The sequence below is a fragment of the Muntiacus reevesi genome, chromosome 3, assembly GCF_963930625.1.
Source record: "Muntiacus reevesi chromosome 3, mMunRee1.1, whole genome shotgun sequence".
Classification (NCBI taxonomy): Eukaryota; Metazoa; Chordata; class Mammalia; order Artiodactyla; family Cervidae; genus Muntiacus; species Muntiacus reevesi.
The window spans coordinates 149506952-149527650 of NC_089251.1; the positions used below are offsets into that span (position 1 = coordinate 149506952).

Here is a 20699-nt window from a genome sequence, read left to right on the forward strand (position 1 = left end):
TTAAAGGAGCAAAATAAATAATAAAAACTACCTGAAAGTAAACATATTAAATTTATAATAGGTATTCCACAATTTCTTATATTGTATTATACATACTGATTGACCAAAAGAAATCATATAAGGTAAATTATATATGTGGATAATAAAATTAAGACCAAGAAATATAAAGAAAATATTACCCTTCTGAACTTTGTACAGGTTTTTTAAATCACACCTGTAAACCTAATGTTATTAAAGTTTAAAAAAATTTTAACATACCAAGTAAATCAAGAGAGCTTTATAATTTATCATGGTCCAAACACACGTGATAATTACTTATTAGCTGACTAAACATCTAATGGAGTGAATGTCCTTTTCCAGTAGTCTGAAATGAGGATTTTGATCTTTTTTATTGCTTACTGTAAAACAGCAGTGGTTGCAGTTATCCTTATTTTAAGAAAAGATAATTTTTTCTTTAAATTATGCAAAATTACAAAGCAGAAAATTTATTTTAAATATTCTGAAACCTCAGTGTTAAGTAATATGAGACTAGAGCCATCTACCGGTTCAAGTATAATGGTACAAAGCACAACTACTGGACAATTAACTAGCAAAACGGGGAGTCAAGATGTTAAGAATCAAAAATAGAAACACAGGCGAAAATCATCTAATCCAGGGCACCAGTGTTTAAAGGTTTAATGAAACAATCTGTTTCCAACAGGAGACTCAACATATATAACAAAGTAAAAGCTGAGGTAGGGGGCCTCCAACCCCCACTCTCATTAATTTGCCTGGCAGAAGCCAGGCCAATGAAAAACAAGCCATGAGAGGTAGTCTGGGCAAACAACTGTGGTTTGGACGGAGGTACAATGAGAAGGAATAGTATCAGCAAAGTTGTCTCTTACCCCTGGAGACATCTCAGACACACTGGGGTACAAAGGACAGTGGTTAATGGACACAGAAAACTGAAGAGTAGGGAGTAGGCTCCTGAAAGGCTATCAAACCTCTTTTCACAGGGACATTACTTATGTGCTCATTTGATGCAACACTTTAGAAAGCATTAATATAATTTCCCTGAAAATGCAAAAAATAAGAAAATAACAAATTTACTTTTTTACCACAAGCTAATAAGAACTGAGTTTCTAGGTCTTGTGGGCTTTTACCAGCCAGGACCTAGACTGGTCCAGTCTTGGAAACAAGATCCCAGTTTCAGGTCCCAGTCTCCTCCCTTCAAAAGGGGATGGGTGTCCATAGAATCGAGATAAGAAATGGAGCTCTCCAAGGCTCCTCTCTGTGGAAGAAACCCCCAACCTAGACAGCAGCCTGTCAGCTAGGCTTGGGGTGACAGGCTGGAGCAGAGTTCCAAAGACTCGCAAACACTCCAAGGCCACATGAAGCACAGTACCCAGCCAGGGAGCATCCACGGGGCTCTCCCAGTTCAGCTTCCACGGAGCATGCCTTTGGACAAAGCCGTTGGTCTGCCGGACACAGCTGGACACTGCCTCCAGAGCCTTATAGATCTGAAAGTTATCGTAGTGGTCTGCTACCTGCTCGGGCAAAGTGGCCACTGCGCTCACCAGAGCGTAGTCCTCTGCCTGAGCACGACCTGACGGCCCCGCCGAGCCTGGCTCACTGGGAAAGCAAGCAGTGCAGAAAGCCGGATAGATCCCGGAAGGATTGATCCTGTTGGCAGTACATCGGTTCAGGAGACCTCCCAAAGCATCTGCCAGCTCGGAATCCAACAACTTAACCACCTTTTCATCATAGTAATCACAATCCCAGCTGGGGACGCCCTGCCGAAGAAGAAAGTAGCGGAAGCCATCCACCGTATAGCGGTCAAGGCAAGTCCTGGGATCCACCACGTTACCCAAGCTCTTAGACATCTTCTGACCACAAACTGTCCAGTGGGAGTGGACGTAGATGCGGTGTGGTGGGCTCATGCCGGCCCCTAAGAGGAGAGCAGGCCAGTAGATAGCGTGGAACTTGAGAATGTCTTTGCCTATGATATGAGAGGTGGTCGGCCACCAAGATTGGAACTCAGCGTTTGGGTAGCCAATTACAGTAAGGTAGTTGACCAAGGCATCCAGCCATACGTAGATGGTCTGCGAATCGTCCCCGGGCACCGGAATGCCCCAGTGCAAGTGGCTACTCCTTCGAGAGACCGATAGGTCCGGCAGCTCCTCCTCCAACCACTGAAGGACTGTGTGATGGAACGGCTCCGGTGTTATGGCCTGAGGGTCGCCCCGCAGCCACTGCTGGAGCGGCTCCCGGAACTGGGAAAGCCTAAAAATGTAGTTTTCTTCCTTGGTCCAAGAGACCGGGTGTCCGCTCTCGAGAGATACAGGACACAAATCCCCCGACGGGCCGGGCTGCCTGGTGACCTTGGCTTCAGGCAGGAAGCACTCGTCGGAGGCGCAATACCAACCTTCATAGAGACCCTTGTATAGAAGACCCCGAGCCTTCAGCACCCTCCAGAAATGCTGCACAGCTATCCGGTGCCGGGCCTCGGTGGTGCGGATGAAGTCGGTGGAAGAGACGTCAGCCTCCCGGAAAAGCTGCTGGAACTGGGCAGAGACTCTGTCGCACAGCTCGGACGGAGCCAGGCCCGCGGCGGCTGCCGCCTGCTGAATCTTCAGGCCGTGCTCATCGGTACCCGTGGAGAATCCGGTGGCGGCGTCACTGGGAACTCGGAGGCGATGGTGTCGGCACAGGGCGTCCGCCAGCAGCGCGGAGTACAGGTGCCCGATGTGCGGCGCGGCGTTCACGTAGAAAATGGGTGTGGTAAAGTAGGCGCGCGAGTCGTGGGTATCGCCGCGGACACCAAGAGGGCCCGAGCTGTAGTGGCGTAAACTAAAGTCCTCCGAGAGCGAGACCCTACTCGCCCCCCTGCGTCCTAGCAGCCGTAAGGCAGAAATTCGCAGCATGACGGCCGCGGATCTCCAGCGGCGGAGGGGGCGTTCTGGAAGCACGTGTGAGGGGCGCATGCGCAGCCGGGCCGCACCGCCGCTTCCGGCCAGAAAGCCAATGAAGGCCGGCCTCCGCCGCCCCGCCCGCGCTCCTGCCTCCGCGGGCCTCTGTGCAGCGGTTGTGAATTGTGGGAGAGAGCGAGCACAGCTTAGAGGAGCTGAGTGTAGGGGAGTTTGTGAAAGCAGATAAGTCTGTATCCTTCTATAATATGCTGCGTGTCCTGCTCTGGGATGAAATTTTATATTTATGGATCTGGTTTTTTGGGGGTTTTTTTTCTCCAGGCTGAGTTGCTTGTGAGCAAGAATTTTATATTCAGGCTTTCCTCAAACTCCTGTCAGTGACCAGTTGCAGGAGTATACCCTCTACATAGCCCTGGTCAAGGTAGGAATCTAAAATATCATATACAATTCCGTCTCAGAACCTAGTGGATACAATAAATCCAGAAAGGAGGAGGGAGAAGGGAATGAAGAAAAATAATGACCTAAATAAAGCACTTGCGGAAAGGGTAAGATCTGAAAAAGTAAGAGAAATCTTTTCTACAAATGCAGTTTTTGTTGACCCCATGAAAGAGATTAGCCTGTGGTGTGTCCAGTCTTTGCAGAGATTGTTGAGATTGAGAAAGCTGAAATACTTTCACTGTGCACCTAAGGAAAAAAACAATCTTCAGATTTATTTCTCAATGTAGTTGCCAGTAGTATTCTTCTAAAATGATCCTGAGGTTCTCCTAGAGAAGTGTTTTTCATGTTTGCTTTTAGTAAGGGAATGCTAGCATTTTTGAAAAAGGATGCCTCCAGAGCCCAGAACTGGATTCATATTAAACCTTGCTTCTTGACATACTCTCATCTTTGGTCTATGACTGGCCATCTTTTTTCCCTCCCATTTAACTTAATGATTTAATAATAACATAAGTTTATTATATTATTTTAATAATAAAAGCAAATGTAACGCCTGTGAACCCACAATCCAATTTATAAACTGGAAGTGGTTTTCTGTATGTGATCTAGGCAGAGCTGCATTAAAACAGCACCTGGAACCTTATTAGAAATGCATATTCTTAGGCCGCACACTCACCTCCTGAATCAAAAACTCTGGGGGCTCCCAGCCATCTAGGTTTTAATGAGCTTTCCAGGGATTCTGATGCACACTAAAATTTGAGACCCACTGAACTAGGAGATTACTGACAATTTAGATCTATGTGCTCTTTTTCTCCTTGTCTTCCTGTCTTCTTCCCAGAGGTAATCATTGTCCTGAATTTTGCATATATGTTATTACATATATAGTATGTCTAAGCCTCTAGAGACACAAGCCTTGAGAGTCCCTTGCACTGCAAGGAGATCAAACCAATCAGTCCTAAAGGAAATTAACCCTGAATATTCATTGAAAGGACTGATGCTGAAGCTCCAATATTTTGGCCACCTGATGCCAAGGGTGGACTCATTGGGCAAGAACCTGATACTGGGAAAGATTGAGGGCAGAAGAAGAGAAGGGCGACAGAGGATGAACTGGTTGGTTGGCATCACTGACTCAACAGACATGAATTTGAGCAAACTTGGAAATAGTGAAGGACAGGGAGCCTGGTGTGCTGCAGTTCATGGGGTTGCAAAGAGTTGGATAGGATTTAGAAAGTGCACAACAACAAGGCAACATATTGTTTAATTTCGCTTGTAATAAGCATTCTAAAAAAGGATATCATGGGAATTCCCTGCTGGTCCAGTGGTTAGGACTTGGCCTTTTCACTGCGTGGCCCAGGTTCAGTCCCTGTTCTGGGAGCTAAGATTGCAGAAGCCATATAGCTCTTTTGGCACAGCCAAAAAAAAAAAAGGATATCATACTACATGTAGTAGATTCATCATATTTTTGCCTGTAACTCTATAATTCATTTTGACTGCCGCACAGTAACTTATGAGTTGAGGTGTATGGTAAGTTGGATCTGATTTCTGTGGTGGTATAGAAAGTAGATGCTCAATAGGAGTTACAACAGATACACAAATAGCCTTTGGGTACTTAGTTGATATGCTGTTTGGTCAAGCAGTTTAAGAAAGGGCAAGAGAAAGAGATAAAACTGGAGGGTATGTACAGTACCCTGTAAAACTAGGAGAAAAATCCAGTATATGAGAAATCAGATTCTTCAGAAATTTTTTTCTTCATGATGCTTTCTTTCACCTTGTCCATGTAATCAATTCTTAAATATACAAACATGCTATTTTTCCCCCATCTTAAAAAGAAAAAAATTCCCAATCTCCACTACTGCTCCATTTCTTTCCTCCCCTTTATAGCAGAACTCCTTAAAAGAAATGGCTGGTAATACACATTTAAGTGGTTCAAGTTTTTTGCTTTTAGAAACAGTACTGCTATTAACCTTCTCATCTATATATATCTCCTGATTCTTACATGCTAGAGTTTCTCATGGGTGTATATCTAAGAGTGCTATTGCTCAATCATATAGGATGTAAAAGTTCAATTTCACAAGGTAATGCTATTTTCTAGCATGATTAAACAAATTTATTCCCATCAGTGACTTGCCCTTAAAGAATTCTCCCTAATTCTTGATATCATCCACTTCTTAATTTTTGCCCATCAAATAAGTATAAAATGAGTTATCTCACTAATATTCATAGAAACACTAGTCTCAATAATCAAAAGGTAGAAACAACCCAAGCATCTATGTTCTGATAACTAGATAATCAAATATCCAGGCAGTGGAATATTATACAGCTATACAAAGTACTGATAAATACCACCACATAGATAAATGTTTAAAAGTAACCAGGCACAAACTACCACGTTCTATATTCCATTTATATGAAATAGTCAGAATAGACAAATGCACAAAAATACATATTAGTGGTTGCCTGGGGGTGGAGGAAGGTTGGAATGGAAAGTGAATGCTTAAAGGATAGAGTTTTCTTTGTGGGGGGGTAATAAAAAAGTTTTAGAGCTAGATAATGATGATCATTGTACAGCACTGTGAATGTACAGCTGACCGTTGAACAACATGGATTTATCCACTTATATGCAGATTTTTTAAATAAATACACACTACACAATTTACTGTTGGTTGAATCCACAGACACAGAACAACTGATGCAGAGGGGCTTGCTGTAAGGTTACACTCAAATTTTCCACTATATGGAGGTTTGTGCTCCTAACCCCCATGTTGTTCAATGATCAACTGTCCTTAATGCCTCTGAATTGTACACTTTAAAATAGTTAAAATGAAACCCTAAAGATGCCACCAGAAAATTACTAGAGCTAATCAATTAATACAGTAGTGTCACAGGATATAAAATTAATACACAGAAATGTCTTGCATTCTTCCTATACACTAACAATGAAAAATCAGAAAGAGAAATTAAGGAAACAATCCCTTCACTATTGCAACAAAAATAATAAAATACTTAAGAATAAACCTATCTAAAGAGACAAAAGATGTATGCAGAAAACCATAAGACACTGATGAAATCAAAGATGACACAAATAGATATACCATATTCTTGGATTGGAATAATCAATACTATGAAATTGATTATAGGATACGGCAACTCACTCCAGTAATCTTGCCTGGAAAATTACGTGGATGGAGGAGCCTGGCGGGCTACTGTCCATGGGGTCACAAGGAGTCAGACACAACTGAGTCTGCACACCCAAAGCAATCTACCGATTCAGTGCAATCCCTATCAAATTACCAAGGGTATTTTTCACAGAACTAAAACAAAAATCTTCACAATTTGTATGGAACACAAAAGACCCGGAATAGCCAAAGCAACCTTTTTTTTCTCAAGCCATGCCCTCCTCCAGGGGATCTTCCCAACCCAGGGATCAAACTCATGTCTCTTATGTCTCCTGCATTGGCAAGTGGGTTCTCTACCACTAGTGACACCTGGAAAGCCTTCTCAAAGAAGTCTTAAGAAAGAAAAATGGAGCTGGAAGAATCAACCTTCCTGACCTCAAACTATACTACAGAGCTATAGTCATCAAGACAGTAAGGTACAGGCATAAAAACAGAAATACAGACCAATGGAACAAGATAGAAAGCCCAGAGATAGACCCACACACCTATGGTCTTCTTTTTTTTAACAAAGAATGCAAGAATATTCAGTAAATAAAAGACAGCCTCTTCAATAAGTTGTGCTGGGAAAACTGTACAGCTGTATATAAAAGGATGAGACTAGAACACCTCTTAACACCATACACAAAAATAAACTCAAAAATGGATTAAAGACGTAAATGTAAGGTGATAAACTATAAAGCTTTAGTGGAACATGTAGGCAGTACACTCTTTGACATAAATCACAGCGCGATCCTCTTTGACCCAGCTCCTAAAGTAATGCAAATAAAAACAAAAATAAACAAATGGGACCTAATTAAATGTAAAATCTTTGTACAGCAAAGGAAACAATAAACAAGATTAAAAGACAACCCTGAGAATGGGAGAAAATAATTGCCAGTGAAACAACTGACAAAGGATTAATCTCCAAAATATATAAGCAGCTCATATAGCTCAATATCAGAAAAACAAATAGCCCAGTCAAAAAATGGGCAGAATAAAACAGACATTTCTCCAAAGAAGACATACAGGTGGCCAATAAACACATGAAAATATGCTCAGCATTGCTCATTATTGGAGAAATGCAAATTAAAACTACAATGAGTTATCACCGCACACCAGTCAGAATGGCCATCATCGAAAAATCTACAAATAAATACTAGAGAGGATGTGGAGAAAAGAGAACCCTCTTACACTGTTGGTGGGAATGTAAATTAATATAGCCACTATGGAGAACAGTATGGAGATTCCTTTAAAAACTAAGAATAAAACTAGCATATGACCCGGCAATCCCACCATAATAGAAAAAGACACATGTACCCCAGTGTTCATAGCAACACTATTTACAATATCTAGAACATGGAAGCAGCCTAGATGTCCATCAGCAGATGGATGGATAAAGACAATGTGGTACATACATATAATGGAATATTACTCAGCCATAAAAAAGAATGGATTTGAGTCAGTTCTAGGGAAGTGGATTAAACTAGAGCCTGTTACACAGTGAAGTAAGTCAGGAAGAGAAAAACAAATATCATATATTAATGCATATATATGGGATCTAGAAAAATGAGATTGATGAACCTGTTTGCAGGGAAGAAATGGAGATGCAGATATAAAGAACAGAATTGTGAATATAGTACAGGAAGGAGAGAGTGGGATGAATAGACAAAGTAGCATCAACATATCTACACTACCATGTGTAAAATAGGTAGCTGGTAAGAAGTTCCTATGTAACATATGCTGCTCAGCCTGGCACTCTGTGCTGACCTAGAGGGTGAGGTAGAGGGAGGGGAGGGAGGGATGTGATATACATATAATTATGGCTGAATTGTGTGGTTGTACAGCAGAAACCAAGACATTTTAAAGCAATTTTCCTCTGATTAAAGAACAGAAAAAATAAAAATGGTAAATGTTTTATTGCTTGTATTTTACTGTAATAAAATGTTATCTCACTGTGGTCTTGATTTGCGTTTCTCTAAATAGAAGTAAGGGGCTCCCCAGGTTATGCTAATGGCGAAGAACCTGCCTGCCAATGCAGGCAGACGTAAGAGATGTGGGTTCCATCCCTGGGTTGGGAAGATTGCCTGGAGGAGGGCATGGCCACCCACTCCAGTATTCTTTCCTGGAGAGTCCCATGGACAGAGGAGCCTGGCGGGCTGCAGTCCATGGGGTCACAGAGTCAGACGGGACTGAGCAACTAAGCACTCAGCACAGCGCTTTTAATAAGTCACCAATTACGTAGGAAATTTGACTACACTTTGAATCTAACCTTACATTAAACAGTTAAAACTCAGTGTTGGTCTGCTAGGTTGTGAATTCTGGAGAACATAAACTGGCTTTTTGATCTTTGTGTCCACATGGTCCCTTACTAAATAGCATTTCATAAAACTGGTTGTTTTGAGGGGTTTTTTGCCTTGCTTGCATGCAGAGTCACTTTCAACCCTTTGTGACCCCTATGGACTGTAGCCCACCAAGCTCCTCTGTCCATGGGATTTCCCAGGCAAGAATACTGGAGTAAGTTGCCATTTCCTCCTCCAGGGGATCTTACTGACCCAGGGATCAAACCCGAGTCTCCTGAGTCTCCTGCATTGGCAGGCTGATTCTTTACCACTGAGCCACCAGAGAAGTCCTCTTTTTTGGATCAGGATCACATAAAATAGATTGAATTTTAAAATTTTATGATTATGCAAAAACTTCTCGCTGTACAGAATGGGTTGGATGATACATATCTCTTAGAAGCTTTAAGACTTCAGTGAGCTCACATGTTCCAAACTTGAGTAGTTACCATGAGAATAATATGCCACCAGTTATAAAGAAAGCTGAGTGTCAAAGAAATAATGCTTTTGAACTGTGGTGCTGGAGAAGACTCTTGAGAGTCCCTTGGACTGCAAGGAGATCCAACCAGTCCATCCTAAAGGAAATCCACCCTGAATTTTCATTGGAAGGACTGATGCTCAAGCTGTAGCTCCAATATTTGGCCACCTAGTGTGGAGAAGGTGACTCATTGGAAAAGACCCTGATGCTGGGAAAGATTGAGGGCAGGAGGAGAAGGGGGTGACAGAGGTTGAAATGGTTGGATGGCATCACTGTCTCAATTGGCATGAGTTGAGCAAACTCCAGGAGATAGTGAAGGACAGGGAAGCCTGGCATGCTGCAGAACATGGGGTCACACACAGCTTAGCAACTGAACAACAACAAATTATGGAGAATGGTTTCACAAAGCTCATTCATTCATTCAAGGACTAAGTGGGCCCATACCAGAACATAGACAAGAACATCTTCATCTTATCTGGCCACATAAGAGTCTGCGCTTGGGAAAACCTCCTAAACAGTACAGAACTGAACACTGTCCCTGAAATCTACAGTTGGCAGCAAATATAAATCAATAGAAAAAAATGACCAATGTTAAAAAACATTTATTCCAGAAATGTATCCTTACTTAATGTAATTTACTTAATGTAATTACCCAATATACAACAAACCTGGGGATACACAACAGACAAAAGATTATCTATGAAAACAAATATGATTGTGACAGTTGAATATCCGAGGGGGGAAAGAACTGACTATCTTACCTTTTATATTATAATTAGCAGATACATCAAAAGTTAAACAAGAAATAAGGATGGGATGAATAGGTAGAGCACAGATTTTTAAGACAGTGAAAACAATTCTGTATGATACTGTAATGGTGGATATATGTCAATATATATTTGTCAAAAATTTGCTGTACCTATTTGTCAAAAGGTGCAACACCAGGAATGAACCCTAATGTCATCTAAGGACTCCAAATGATACTGATGTATCAATGATGTGTGACTGATTGTAACAAATGCACCATAACAGTGCCACAATGGTGCTGGGTGTTAGTGGAAGGTTGTGCGTGAGTGGGGATAAGAGGATTTATAGAAACTTTCTGTACTTTCCACTCAATTTTGCTGTGAATCTAATATTATTCTAAAGTATCAAGTTTATTTAAAAAACAAAAGGACAAAACCAGAAAACAGACATTTTTTTTCAAGTGGAAAAATGTATTATTGAAGAAATGTACATTTTTCTTAAGTACAAGTTGTAGATGCAAGACATTATTTAACCAAAAGTATTTGTCTAAAAATGTACAAGCATTAAAGAGATGTGGAGCAAATATGTGTGATAACAAACAAAAGCTTACTGCCCAAAATACAATTTTAAAGAAAAAAAAAATCTAAAACTTCCCTGTTGGTTCAGTGACTCCAAGCTTCCAATGCAGGGGGTGCAGTTTCCATCCCTGGTCAGGGAACTAAGATCCCACATGCCATGCAGCAGAGACCAATAAAAAGAAAAAAAGTCTAACATTAATATCTTAAACAGTTTATAGCCAACTACATATTTCTGTAAGTAATGTAAATGAATTATTTACTCATTAGAATACATTTTCTTGGCTTATTTCTGATTTCCTTGTATGTAAACTGTTTCCTTTGACCATTTATGAAGTAAAATCAAAGAATTTAGGGATTAATCCAAAGTAGGGAAAAAAGTAATCTTTACAAAATTCTTCACCATAAAACTTTGAAAATAGCCAAAATGCTGTTTAATAAGCATAATATTAATATAACTAAGTCCTATGTAATTGTTAAAATAAAAGGAATGTGTCATATTGACATGGAAATGTGTTTTGAAATATCATTAATAGTCAAAAATTTCTTCTGTTGAACTTTTTGAGAGAAAAATGTTTAAGTGATGCAATCCTGAACTAAAGGAAGTGCATTTCCTTTTTCTAGAGATAATAGAAATTCTTTGAGGACATAATGATGCGTCTTAGTCATTCATCTGTTCAGTCATCCACTCTCAACTGGACTACTGCAGTACTTTCCTGAATGACTGGCCTCCCCCCATTTTGATACTATTAAGACCGTCTTCCTCAAATCAACCATAGTAACCTACCAAAAACACACTTATGTCACTTGCTAATTTCAGACTCCTCCTCTAATTTTTCCATTTGATTATGTGATTTTCCTAAGTCCATTACACTGACTCTTATCTCCCTTACAGCTTAGTTTTCTTTCAAATTTTATGTTATAATAATTCTCAACTGTGTTGTATTCCTTCAAATTCATGCCATACTGTTTCATGATTCCATAGTATGGTTCATGCTTTTCCCTTTTCCTGGCACATACTCCCCACCTCTGTTTATCTATCTTATGCATATTCATCCTTCAAAACAGCTCTATTATACCCTCCAAACTGAGTTACAGGCTCTTTCGAGGGTTTCTATAGCATCCTATGCCTGCTATCTTAGCAGCTACCAAATCAAATTGGAATTATCTCTTTATAAGTCTGTCTTCCCCATTAAGAATTCAATTTCTTTAGGGCAGAGGCCACATTTAGTCGGCTTGTGTACCCAGCCAGCATTTAATTTAGTGCCTGAAACATAGCAGATACTTAATAATGCAATGATTATTTAATAAATAATTTACCAAGTACAGCAATAGGGGTTAGTGAGCTTCAGATACTCTATTTGTGGCACTCTGGAGCTCACAGCGAAAGAGAACATGAGAAATGACAGGTATGAAAGTCAAATCAGTCACACTAGATCAGAGTCTGCTATCTTTTTAGCCAAGTTTACCCAGAAGTTGCTTATGACCAACCGTGCTCATCCTTGAGAATGAAAGACTATGGAATTTTCCTCTGTTAATAAACACTTCTGAGAAGTAAACTATTTAAAGAAGGCAGAAGGAAGAGACAAAAGGTCATAGTGATCTACAAACTAAATAATCTATCCCTTTTTGAGAGTTTTCATGTACACTCTTCAATGTAACTGAAAAATCTTTTCAGGCTTGTGTTCTATAAAATCTGAAATTGATCAAGATTTGCTTTGTAAATAATGGGAATGGTGGCAGAATCACTTCCTTTCTATTCCTATTCTCAACCCTGTTTTATAATGTAAAAGCACGTTAACAAATTTATTTTATGCTATTTGCCAAAAATAATGTTAAGATATAAGATTATCTCTTTCAAACTTCATAACAAACCTGTGTGAGGTAAGTACTATTATTAACTCCATTTAACAGGGGAGGAAATTGGAACTTGAAGAGGTTCGTAACTTGCCCAAGATCACGTCTCTAGTAGGCATTAGAAGCCGTATTTGAACTCAGGTGGTCTGATTCTGGGGCTCACAGTTCTGATGAGTATGCCATACTCATCAGTATGATATGTAAATGGTAAAATACAGTAACACTCATTACATTGTTCCGTTATGAACTGTTCTTGACTTCAGGTAAATAGCAACTTGTAAGGCTGAGTGAATCAAGTTGTCAGTTGTTGTTTTTTAATTGAGGATACTCTGGGACCTATGGAAGTGTTAGTTGCTATCATAAGTCTTCTAACAGTAGAATATTTTCAACTTAATAGAGTTAGTGAGGCTAATAATCCACATTAATGTCTCTTCTTTGCAGTTAAATCTTTTTATTATGTTTAATATAAACATTTTATATGTGGCAGTTTAGTATATGATTTTTCCGACAAAAAAAAAATAACAAACCTTCATGTGAAAAGAAATCCTCAAAAGTGCTATCTAAAGACTAAGAATGGAATTTTTTTTTAACTTTAACTTTTTCCTTCTAGACTCCAGAAATAGTTTCCTGACTTCCTTTCTGGAAATGATTTTTGTTTCCAACCACGTTGAGAATCCATTTTTTTCATTCTCTCTCTCTCTCTCCTTTGCTTTCTTGGTAGTAGCAGGGAGGAAGGAGGGGGTGGGCGCAGGAAAGAGGGAAAAGAGAAAACAGAAAAAGAATTGCATGCCACTATGTCTGAATATAGCCTCTACTTGTAAGTATTTCCATCTGATTTGCACTTTTGCCTTCTTATTTCCGTTTCTGGACACCTTCTTTATCATCCAGCCAACTGGAATAGACAAAGCACTGTTGGTGCCCTGAGCGACAGAACTCTGGTAGGGGGCTGGCTGTAAATTGACGTGGCATGGAAATTCTCCGCTAAGTTGTAGCAGCTTGCATGTTTCTACTAAGATCAAGCCCAGCCTCCCAGAGCTGAAGCTTAATCATCATGGGTTCAGCGACTTTACAGAAAAATGGATAGAAAAAATCTTCAGCTCCTTTCTTTGTACTCAAATGTTTTCTTTTTGAGTATCTATGTTTTAGCGGAAAAAATCCAAGCAGTTAAGTCAGTAACTTTCTTTTTGCAGCTTAAACAACAGAGTTTGCTGGTCTCCCTCCCCTATCCTGCAACTTAATTCCTTACAGATTTTGCCATGGGGTGCGGACTTAGAAAGCTAGAAGACCCTGATGATAGCAGCCCTGGAAAAATATTTTCTACCCTGAAGAGACCGCAAGTGGAAACAAAGACAGAATTTGCTTACGAATATGTATTGCTGGACTTTACATTACAAGGTATTTTTGCTTCTATTTTATTTGTTATCTGAAAGATTTCAAAGATGAAGGACTGCTAGTTTTTTTAAGGGTTGGTTTGTGGCTTTTTAAATGGTGCTTCATAATTAGATTGTTCAATCAATCCAACAATAATGCTTTGTTTCTTAATTACATTCTGAAAGATTTCAGTTCTCTTTGCTTTGTTTTTTGTAAATTTGGCTCATATGTACTTCATAAAATCAGAAAACCTGCTTGGAAACAGTTCTTTCACTTTTAAATCAAATGCTTATTTGTAGATGAATACATGAAAAACGCTTGCTTTCTCGGCCAAGTAGCTATAGCCTTAATGACAGTTTATGTTTTGAAAAAGATCTGAAAGGCACAAGAAGGTGGCATGTAGGAAATGTTACTTGCATCATGTGGAAATATATTTGCTAAGACAATTCTGAGGCTTCCAACTGTGTTAAGTGTTGTGATTGTGCTAGTCATTTGATATTTTTGACCAAACTAAACCTGAAGTTTGAAAATACAGTAAAAAAGAAAAAACTATCGTCTTCTGTAAGACACTTCCTTTGCTTGCTACCCGGTCCCTAACAGAAACTCCCTGTTCCAGAAAGTTGGGAACACAAATAAACAAGCGCAGATGGCAGCCTTGTGCAGGAACAGAGGAGGCTCGACTTCACAAATACTTCACCTCACTTCTTTTGGAAACTTTACTGTACAATCACATTGATAAAACTGAGTTTTTAAAAAGCAGAAGTATATCTTTAATTACAGGGTACTAAAAATGAAGTTGAGTGTCTTGCTTGCTGCTAGAATTTCCAGATATTAGTATTAAGTTCTTATTGGCAAGTTTTACTTTTAAATTCTAATAAGCTGCACATTTTATCAGTTAATTGAAGATTTATACTAAGTATATTATCAGGTTGGATATTAATTTCTTTTAAACACAAATTCTCCATTTTTTGGTTTGTTCTGTGAACAGTGCATCTTTGTGCAAGTAGCAAGCGCAGCCCATTTTTCTTTGTCAAAAACTGAGCTAGCCAGCAAACTCCCTTCTAGAGGTGTATGCAAAGTCTCTATGTATATTTTTAACGTATTTACATTTCCATTTTTACCTAAAGCTAAGGCTACCAAAAGAAAAACTGTCAATATTCTTAATTTTCTTTTTAATGATGAAAGTTAAAAGTAGATAAAGATAATGGTGATAAACAGAGAAGTAACTACTCAAATGAATTTTTCTATACTTTTTCAAAAACCATCATTTGAGAAAATATTTGTGATGTGGTGCTATATTTTCTCCATTGATTGTGCTTGTCGGTTAATTTTTAGGACTGATTTTTATAAGTTCAAGGACACAAACACGTATTTTCCTTAACCTCAAAACCTTATCTGTTCATAAAGATTAGGCCAGAGCCATTCTGATCTGTGCTTTAAGATTTGCTGCACAAAACCCCAAAGGTCTTAAAGTAACTTGAATTTTTTTTCTGATTTATTTCTTCCCAACAGTGTTAGCAATGTCAAACAAATTTGTTTAAATGCAACTATCCTTGAATCAGAAAGATCTACAGTTTTCTTCAGAAGTCATTTTGGTTTTGTTATTATTAGAAGCCCTTTTCTCTGTGAAAGGAGTAAAATTTCCACCTTTCACTCTGTGTGTTTGGATGAGATGATAGAGTATTACAATATAAAGTGGAGATACGGGCATGGTTTGCAGATGCTAACTCAGACAGCAAGCCTGCATTTTAAAGTTGCACCTGGTCCCTGTCTGGTCCGGGCACCGAGTCTCCTGGTGTTCCCTTCCTCTCCCATTCTGCCACATGTTTTCCGTATTATTTTGTTTGTCTCTGCCTTTGCCTCAGAAGCCAAAACTCAATATCAGCCCAGCTCCACGAATCGCCTTGTTCTCTTCTGCTGTGTCTCACCCCCACCTATCCCTCTAGTGTACAGAGAAATGAGTCACGTGGGGGTTGAAGCCTGCCAGCCTTCTAGGTTTAGCCCCAGCCATTCTGACCTGGAGTTGCTGTCAGGACTACTGAATAGTGGCATCTTCTGCCCCTCAGAGGCCATGTGCAGTGAGCAACCTTCCAGGAAACAAAATGGTCTGGTGGCGACAGCTGTGTGTGCTCACGAAGAGCCTGTCTCTTACATGCTGTTCTCCTCTGTTTTTCCCAACAAAGAACATGGGATAGGGAGTTAGTCCCAGTGGGGCAGGAGACCCTTTGAAATTTCCAGTACCCTGTGTTATAGTGGCTATAATTATCTTAAACAGTTTATTTTCCATTTAGTTCCATTCCCTGTGTGTGTGTGTGTGTGTGCCTTTCCCACAATTTGTGTGTGTGTGTGGTGGGGACTTTGAGCCATTATTTATATATCTCTGGTGGTGGTGGTGGTAGTTTAGTCACTAAGTTGTGTCCGACTCTTGCAACCCCATAGCCTGCCAGGCTCCTCTGTCCGTAAGATTCTCCAGGCAAGAATACTGGAGTGGGTTGCCATTTCCTCTGGGAGAAACAATAGTCTAATCATTAAGCACACAAGGGTCTGGAGTTAAGTTCCTGGCTTCTAATCTAGGCTCTTTCACTCACTAACTTAGCAAGTTTATGAACTTAGCTGTATCTCAGCTTCCTCATCTATAAAATGGGGATTGTAATGGTGCTTACATAGTAGAATTGTTTTAAGGATTAAAGGAGGTTATACAAAATAATCTCTTTGAAAAAGTACTTGGGACTTAGTAAGCAGGGCTTCCCAAGTGGCTCAGTGGTAAAGAATCTGCCTGCAATGCAGGAGACACAGTTCGACCCCTGGCTAAGGAAGATCTCCTGGATGAGGAAATGGCAACCCACTCCAGTATTCTTGCCAGGATAATCCCGTGGACAGGGGAGCCTGGCAGGTTACAGTCCGTAGAGTCACAGAGTCAGACATGACTGAGGGACTGAGCACCCATGCACACAAGCACCTAATAAAAGTTAAGTATTACCCCTCCTCACTCTATGCCAGGTCTACTAATTGCACTACTGAAACTTCAGCACAGCCTTTGTGATAAATTTTCTGGATTATTGTATAGTAATCTGTACATGTGTATTTATGAGAGTGTGTGTCAGAATTTCTGACGCACATTACAGAATTTATTAGTGAAAAATTAAATGAACTCTGCAAATGATCCAGAAGGGTTGGTTTGCCTTCTTGTGCAATCCCAGAAAATAATCTGAATAACCATGGCCTTAAAGATTTTTAGAGCATGTATAGCTTTATGATTAAAAAGAAATTTCTATAATATTAGAAACCCAAAAGAAGGACAGATGGTAACTTCCTTATTTGACTTTCTAATAGAATTATGTAAAAGCGCATTGAGAAAAATTTTGCTGGACCCTGGCTAGCTTTCTTATTATGGGAACAAGAAACTCTCATTGTCTTTTGTTATCATTGTTACAGTAATAAATATATTGGTGTATGGACTCCATAGAAGATGCTGATAAGTAATGAAAATACAAAAAGGAATAACACATAGTTTTTGCCTTCTGGTATTTTAAATTCTAATTGGTCAGACTGGACAAGATCATGAACTCCTCAAGGTCAGGAAGTATGCCGTGTCTACTTTGCATTGCTGTGTTTGGCACACTGTTTGGCACAAGACTGATGGCCAATAAGTGGTGTTGAAATAATGGGCTTCCCAGGAGGTGCTAGGGGTAAAGAACCTGCCTGCCAATGTAGGAGACATAAGAAATGCGGCCTCAATCCCTGGATTGGAAAGATCTCTGAATCAGAAAGATCTCCAAATCGGGAAGATCCCCTGGAGGAGGGTATGGCAACCCACTCCAGTATTTTTATCTGGAGAATCCTATGGCCAGAGGAGCCTGGCGAGTTACAGTCTATAGGGTTGCAAAGAGTCGGACACAACTGACAATATGAACCTGCAATAAGGAGAGGATGCAAGGGTCATTTGTAAATTACCAAAGAGGAACTTAGCCTATGGCTGACTAGATAGGAAGGGACAGAAAGAATGAGAAATCCAGGATGACTTCGCAGTTCTGAGCCTGAATAACTGTGGCAATAACCATGCCTTCCACAGTAGGAGGGGCATCCCACAAAGAGTCAGTAGGTCAAACAGCAATTCTGTTCCAGGCACGTTGCCTGTGAGGTGGCAGTGGAGCATCCTGGCAGAGAGAGTTACAGGTACACGGCTGGAGATGATGGCTTCCAGGAGGACTTGAAGTAGATAAAGTCTTGAAGAGGAGAATATGGGCAGAGCATAAGTGTCTTGGGCTGAGTCATCAGGCATATTTAATGGTATTGAGGACTATTCAACAAAAATGACAGAGTCTACAAGTCATTCCCTGGTAGCTTAGTTGGTAAAGAATCTGCCTACAATGCAGGATGCCTGGGCTCAATTCCTGGGTCGGGAAGATCCCCTGGAGAAGGAAATGGCAACCCACAACAGTATTCTTGCTTGGAGAATCCCATGGAACAGAGGAACCTGGAAGGCTATGGTCCATGGGGTTGCAAAGAGTTGGACACAACTTAGCGACTAAACCACCTCCAACAAAAATGGCAGAGTCTGAAGACAACTGCAACTTACATAGCTCCAGAGAAAACAAGGAAAGGAAGGGTTTCAAAAAGCAAGAAATGATCAGTAATTTTAAATACTAGAGAACTTTCAAGAAGAATGAAAATGCAGCACTGAAGAGAATGCATCTAAAAATCAACAAGAGATGAATAAAGTATCAGAAATGAGGGAAGGAAGGAAAGAAGGAAGGTCAGTCCAGCTAAATTTTCTATATCTGTTTGACTTGTAAGTTCTTGAATATTTTCTCAAGCTATCAAAAGATTTTCAAATGTAAAATGCTACATAAAAAGAAATTTATAGAAAAAATTGCTAAATTTACTCAAGCATCAACATAATCCTTGACATGGTGCCTAGTGCATACTCCTACCAGGTGAAAAAACTGTATACAGACTTTTCTTATGTTTAAATTAGTGGGATATTTTGGTCTAAAAATGTAATAAAACCTCAAAATTTCAGACTGTTATGGAAGAGAAAGATCCTATTCTGACCTGGGGGAGTAGGGAATCTCTGATAATAGCATACAGTTAACCCACTTGGTGGCTCAATGGTAAGGTGTCTGCCTACAATTCAGGAGACCTGGGTTCAATCTCTGGGTCAGGAAGATCCCCTGGATAAGGAAATGGCAACCCACTCCAGTTCTCTTGCCTGGAAAATCCCATGGACGGAGGAGCCTGGTAGGCTACAGTCCATGGGGTCGCAAAGAGCTGGACACCACTGAGCAACTTCACTTTCACTTTTCAACCCACTTGAATAAGTATTGCTGTTGGAAGAAAATACATTCCTATTGGCAAGCTACATTATATTAGGTTTTTTCCTTATATCTAGGTGGACATTTATTTATTCTCTGAACTAACACTTAGCACCTACTGAGCTCAGAATGAGGATACAGAGATAAGTAAAGCCTAGTCCTTGACTTGTAAGAACCTGCATCCTAGCGAGCGTCCTGCTGAGGGGCATTCATTTACGGTGCAAACACTCTATGCCGTGATACAGGCTTTTCTAGAAATCTGAGGGTTGTAGAGATGGAAAGAAGAGCACCTCCACTTGATAGGTAGATCCAGAAAGACTCCTTAAAAGACATTCCACCTCAGGCTTCCTTCAAGTGGTAAAGAATCCACCTGCCGATACAGGAGACACAGGTTCAATCCCTGGTCTGGGAGGATCACACATGCCCATCGTGGCAGCTAAGTTCATGTGCCACATATACTGGGTTGGTGCTTTAAAACTGGGGAGCCACCACTGCTAAGCCCGTGTGCCGCAACTACTGAAGCCCAGGCCCCGCGGTCAGTGCTCCACCATAACAGACGCCACTGCAATGAGAGGCCCGCATATCGCAATGAATAGGAGCCCCCACTCACCACAAGAGGAAGAAGCACGCACAACGCAACAAAGGCCCAGGACAGTCAAAAATAAATAAATAAATAAATTTTTTTTAAGGAAAGAAAGCTTGCTTAGTTGCTAAAAAATGTTTAAAAAAAAATTTTTAAGTGCCACCTCCTATCATCTAAAGAATGAGTAGAACTTGGACAAAAATTTGGATCCATAATACATAAAATGAAACTGAAAATCAAGAAAGGAAAAACAACTAAATAGAAAAATGGACAAGGAATTTGGACAGGTAGATGATGAAACAGGAAATCCAAATTGCCAACAGACATATGAAACTGTGCTCAGCTTCATTAGTGATCAGGAAAAATGCATGTTAAAACCACAGTGAGAAACACTACAGGTTATCCAAAAAAACAGCTAAAATATTGAGAAAGTGAAGGTCGTGTCCAACTCTTTTCGACCCCATGGACTGTATCCTGCCAGGCTCCTCTGTCCATGGACTTCTCCAGGCCAGACTTTTGGGGTGGGTAGCCATTCCCTTCTCCAGGGGTTCTTCCCACCCAGGGATCAAACCCAGGTCTCCTGCATTGCAGGTGGATTCCTTACCAGGGAAGCCCCTAAAATGTCAAAAGACTGCTGATACCAGGTGTTTGTAAACTGGTACAATCACTTTGGAAAAAAAATGCTTTGTCATTATCTCTTTAGTAAAGATTCATATCCCAGTGGAAGCGTGGCTACGCATTCACCTGCAGCACAAACAAAAATACTGATAGAAGGACTACTTATAACAACCCCAAAAGTGTGAACAACCCAGGAATCTACAAAGAAGAGATTGAGAAAGTAAATTATGGTATATCATACAATACAGGGCTTCCCAGGTGGTGCTAGTGGTAAAGAACCGGCCTGCGCATTGTAGAGACACAAGAGATGCAGGTTCCGTCCC

General features: G+C 40.2%; 2 protein-coding genes across 3 annotated transcripts in view; one reads left to right on the plus strand and one right to left on the minus strand.

Moving 5' to 3' along the window:
• Nucleotides 1-662: 662 nt before the first annotated feature.
• Nucleotides 663-2935, minus strand: MARS2 (methionyl-tRNA synthetase 2, mitochondrial). Its single transcript, XM_065930891.1, has one exon. The coding sequence runs from the start codon at nt 2901-2903 to the stop codon at nt 1122-1124; it is 1782 nt and encodes a 593-aa protein (XP_065786963.1). The 5' UTR covers nt 2904-2935; the 3' UTR covers nt 663-1121.
• Nucleotides 2936-13206: 10271 nt separating this feature from the next.
• RFTN2 (raftlin family member 2) overlaps nt 13207-20699 on the plus strand; it is a 67064-nt gene continuing 59571 nt past the window's right edge. The window contains exons 1-2 of one of the 2 annotated variants that reach the window (XM_065930893.1): nt 13207-13306; nt 13680-13884. In XM_065930893.1, coding sequence (XP_065786965.1) covers nt 13746-13884 — 139 coding nt within the window. In that variant the 5' untranslated portion in view covers nt 13207-13306; nt 13680-13745. The remainder of the gene's footprint in view (nt 13307-13679; nt 13885-20699) is intronic. The other variant, XM_065930892.1, reaches the window with a different exon arrangement.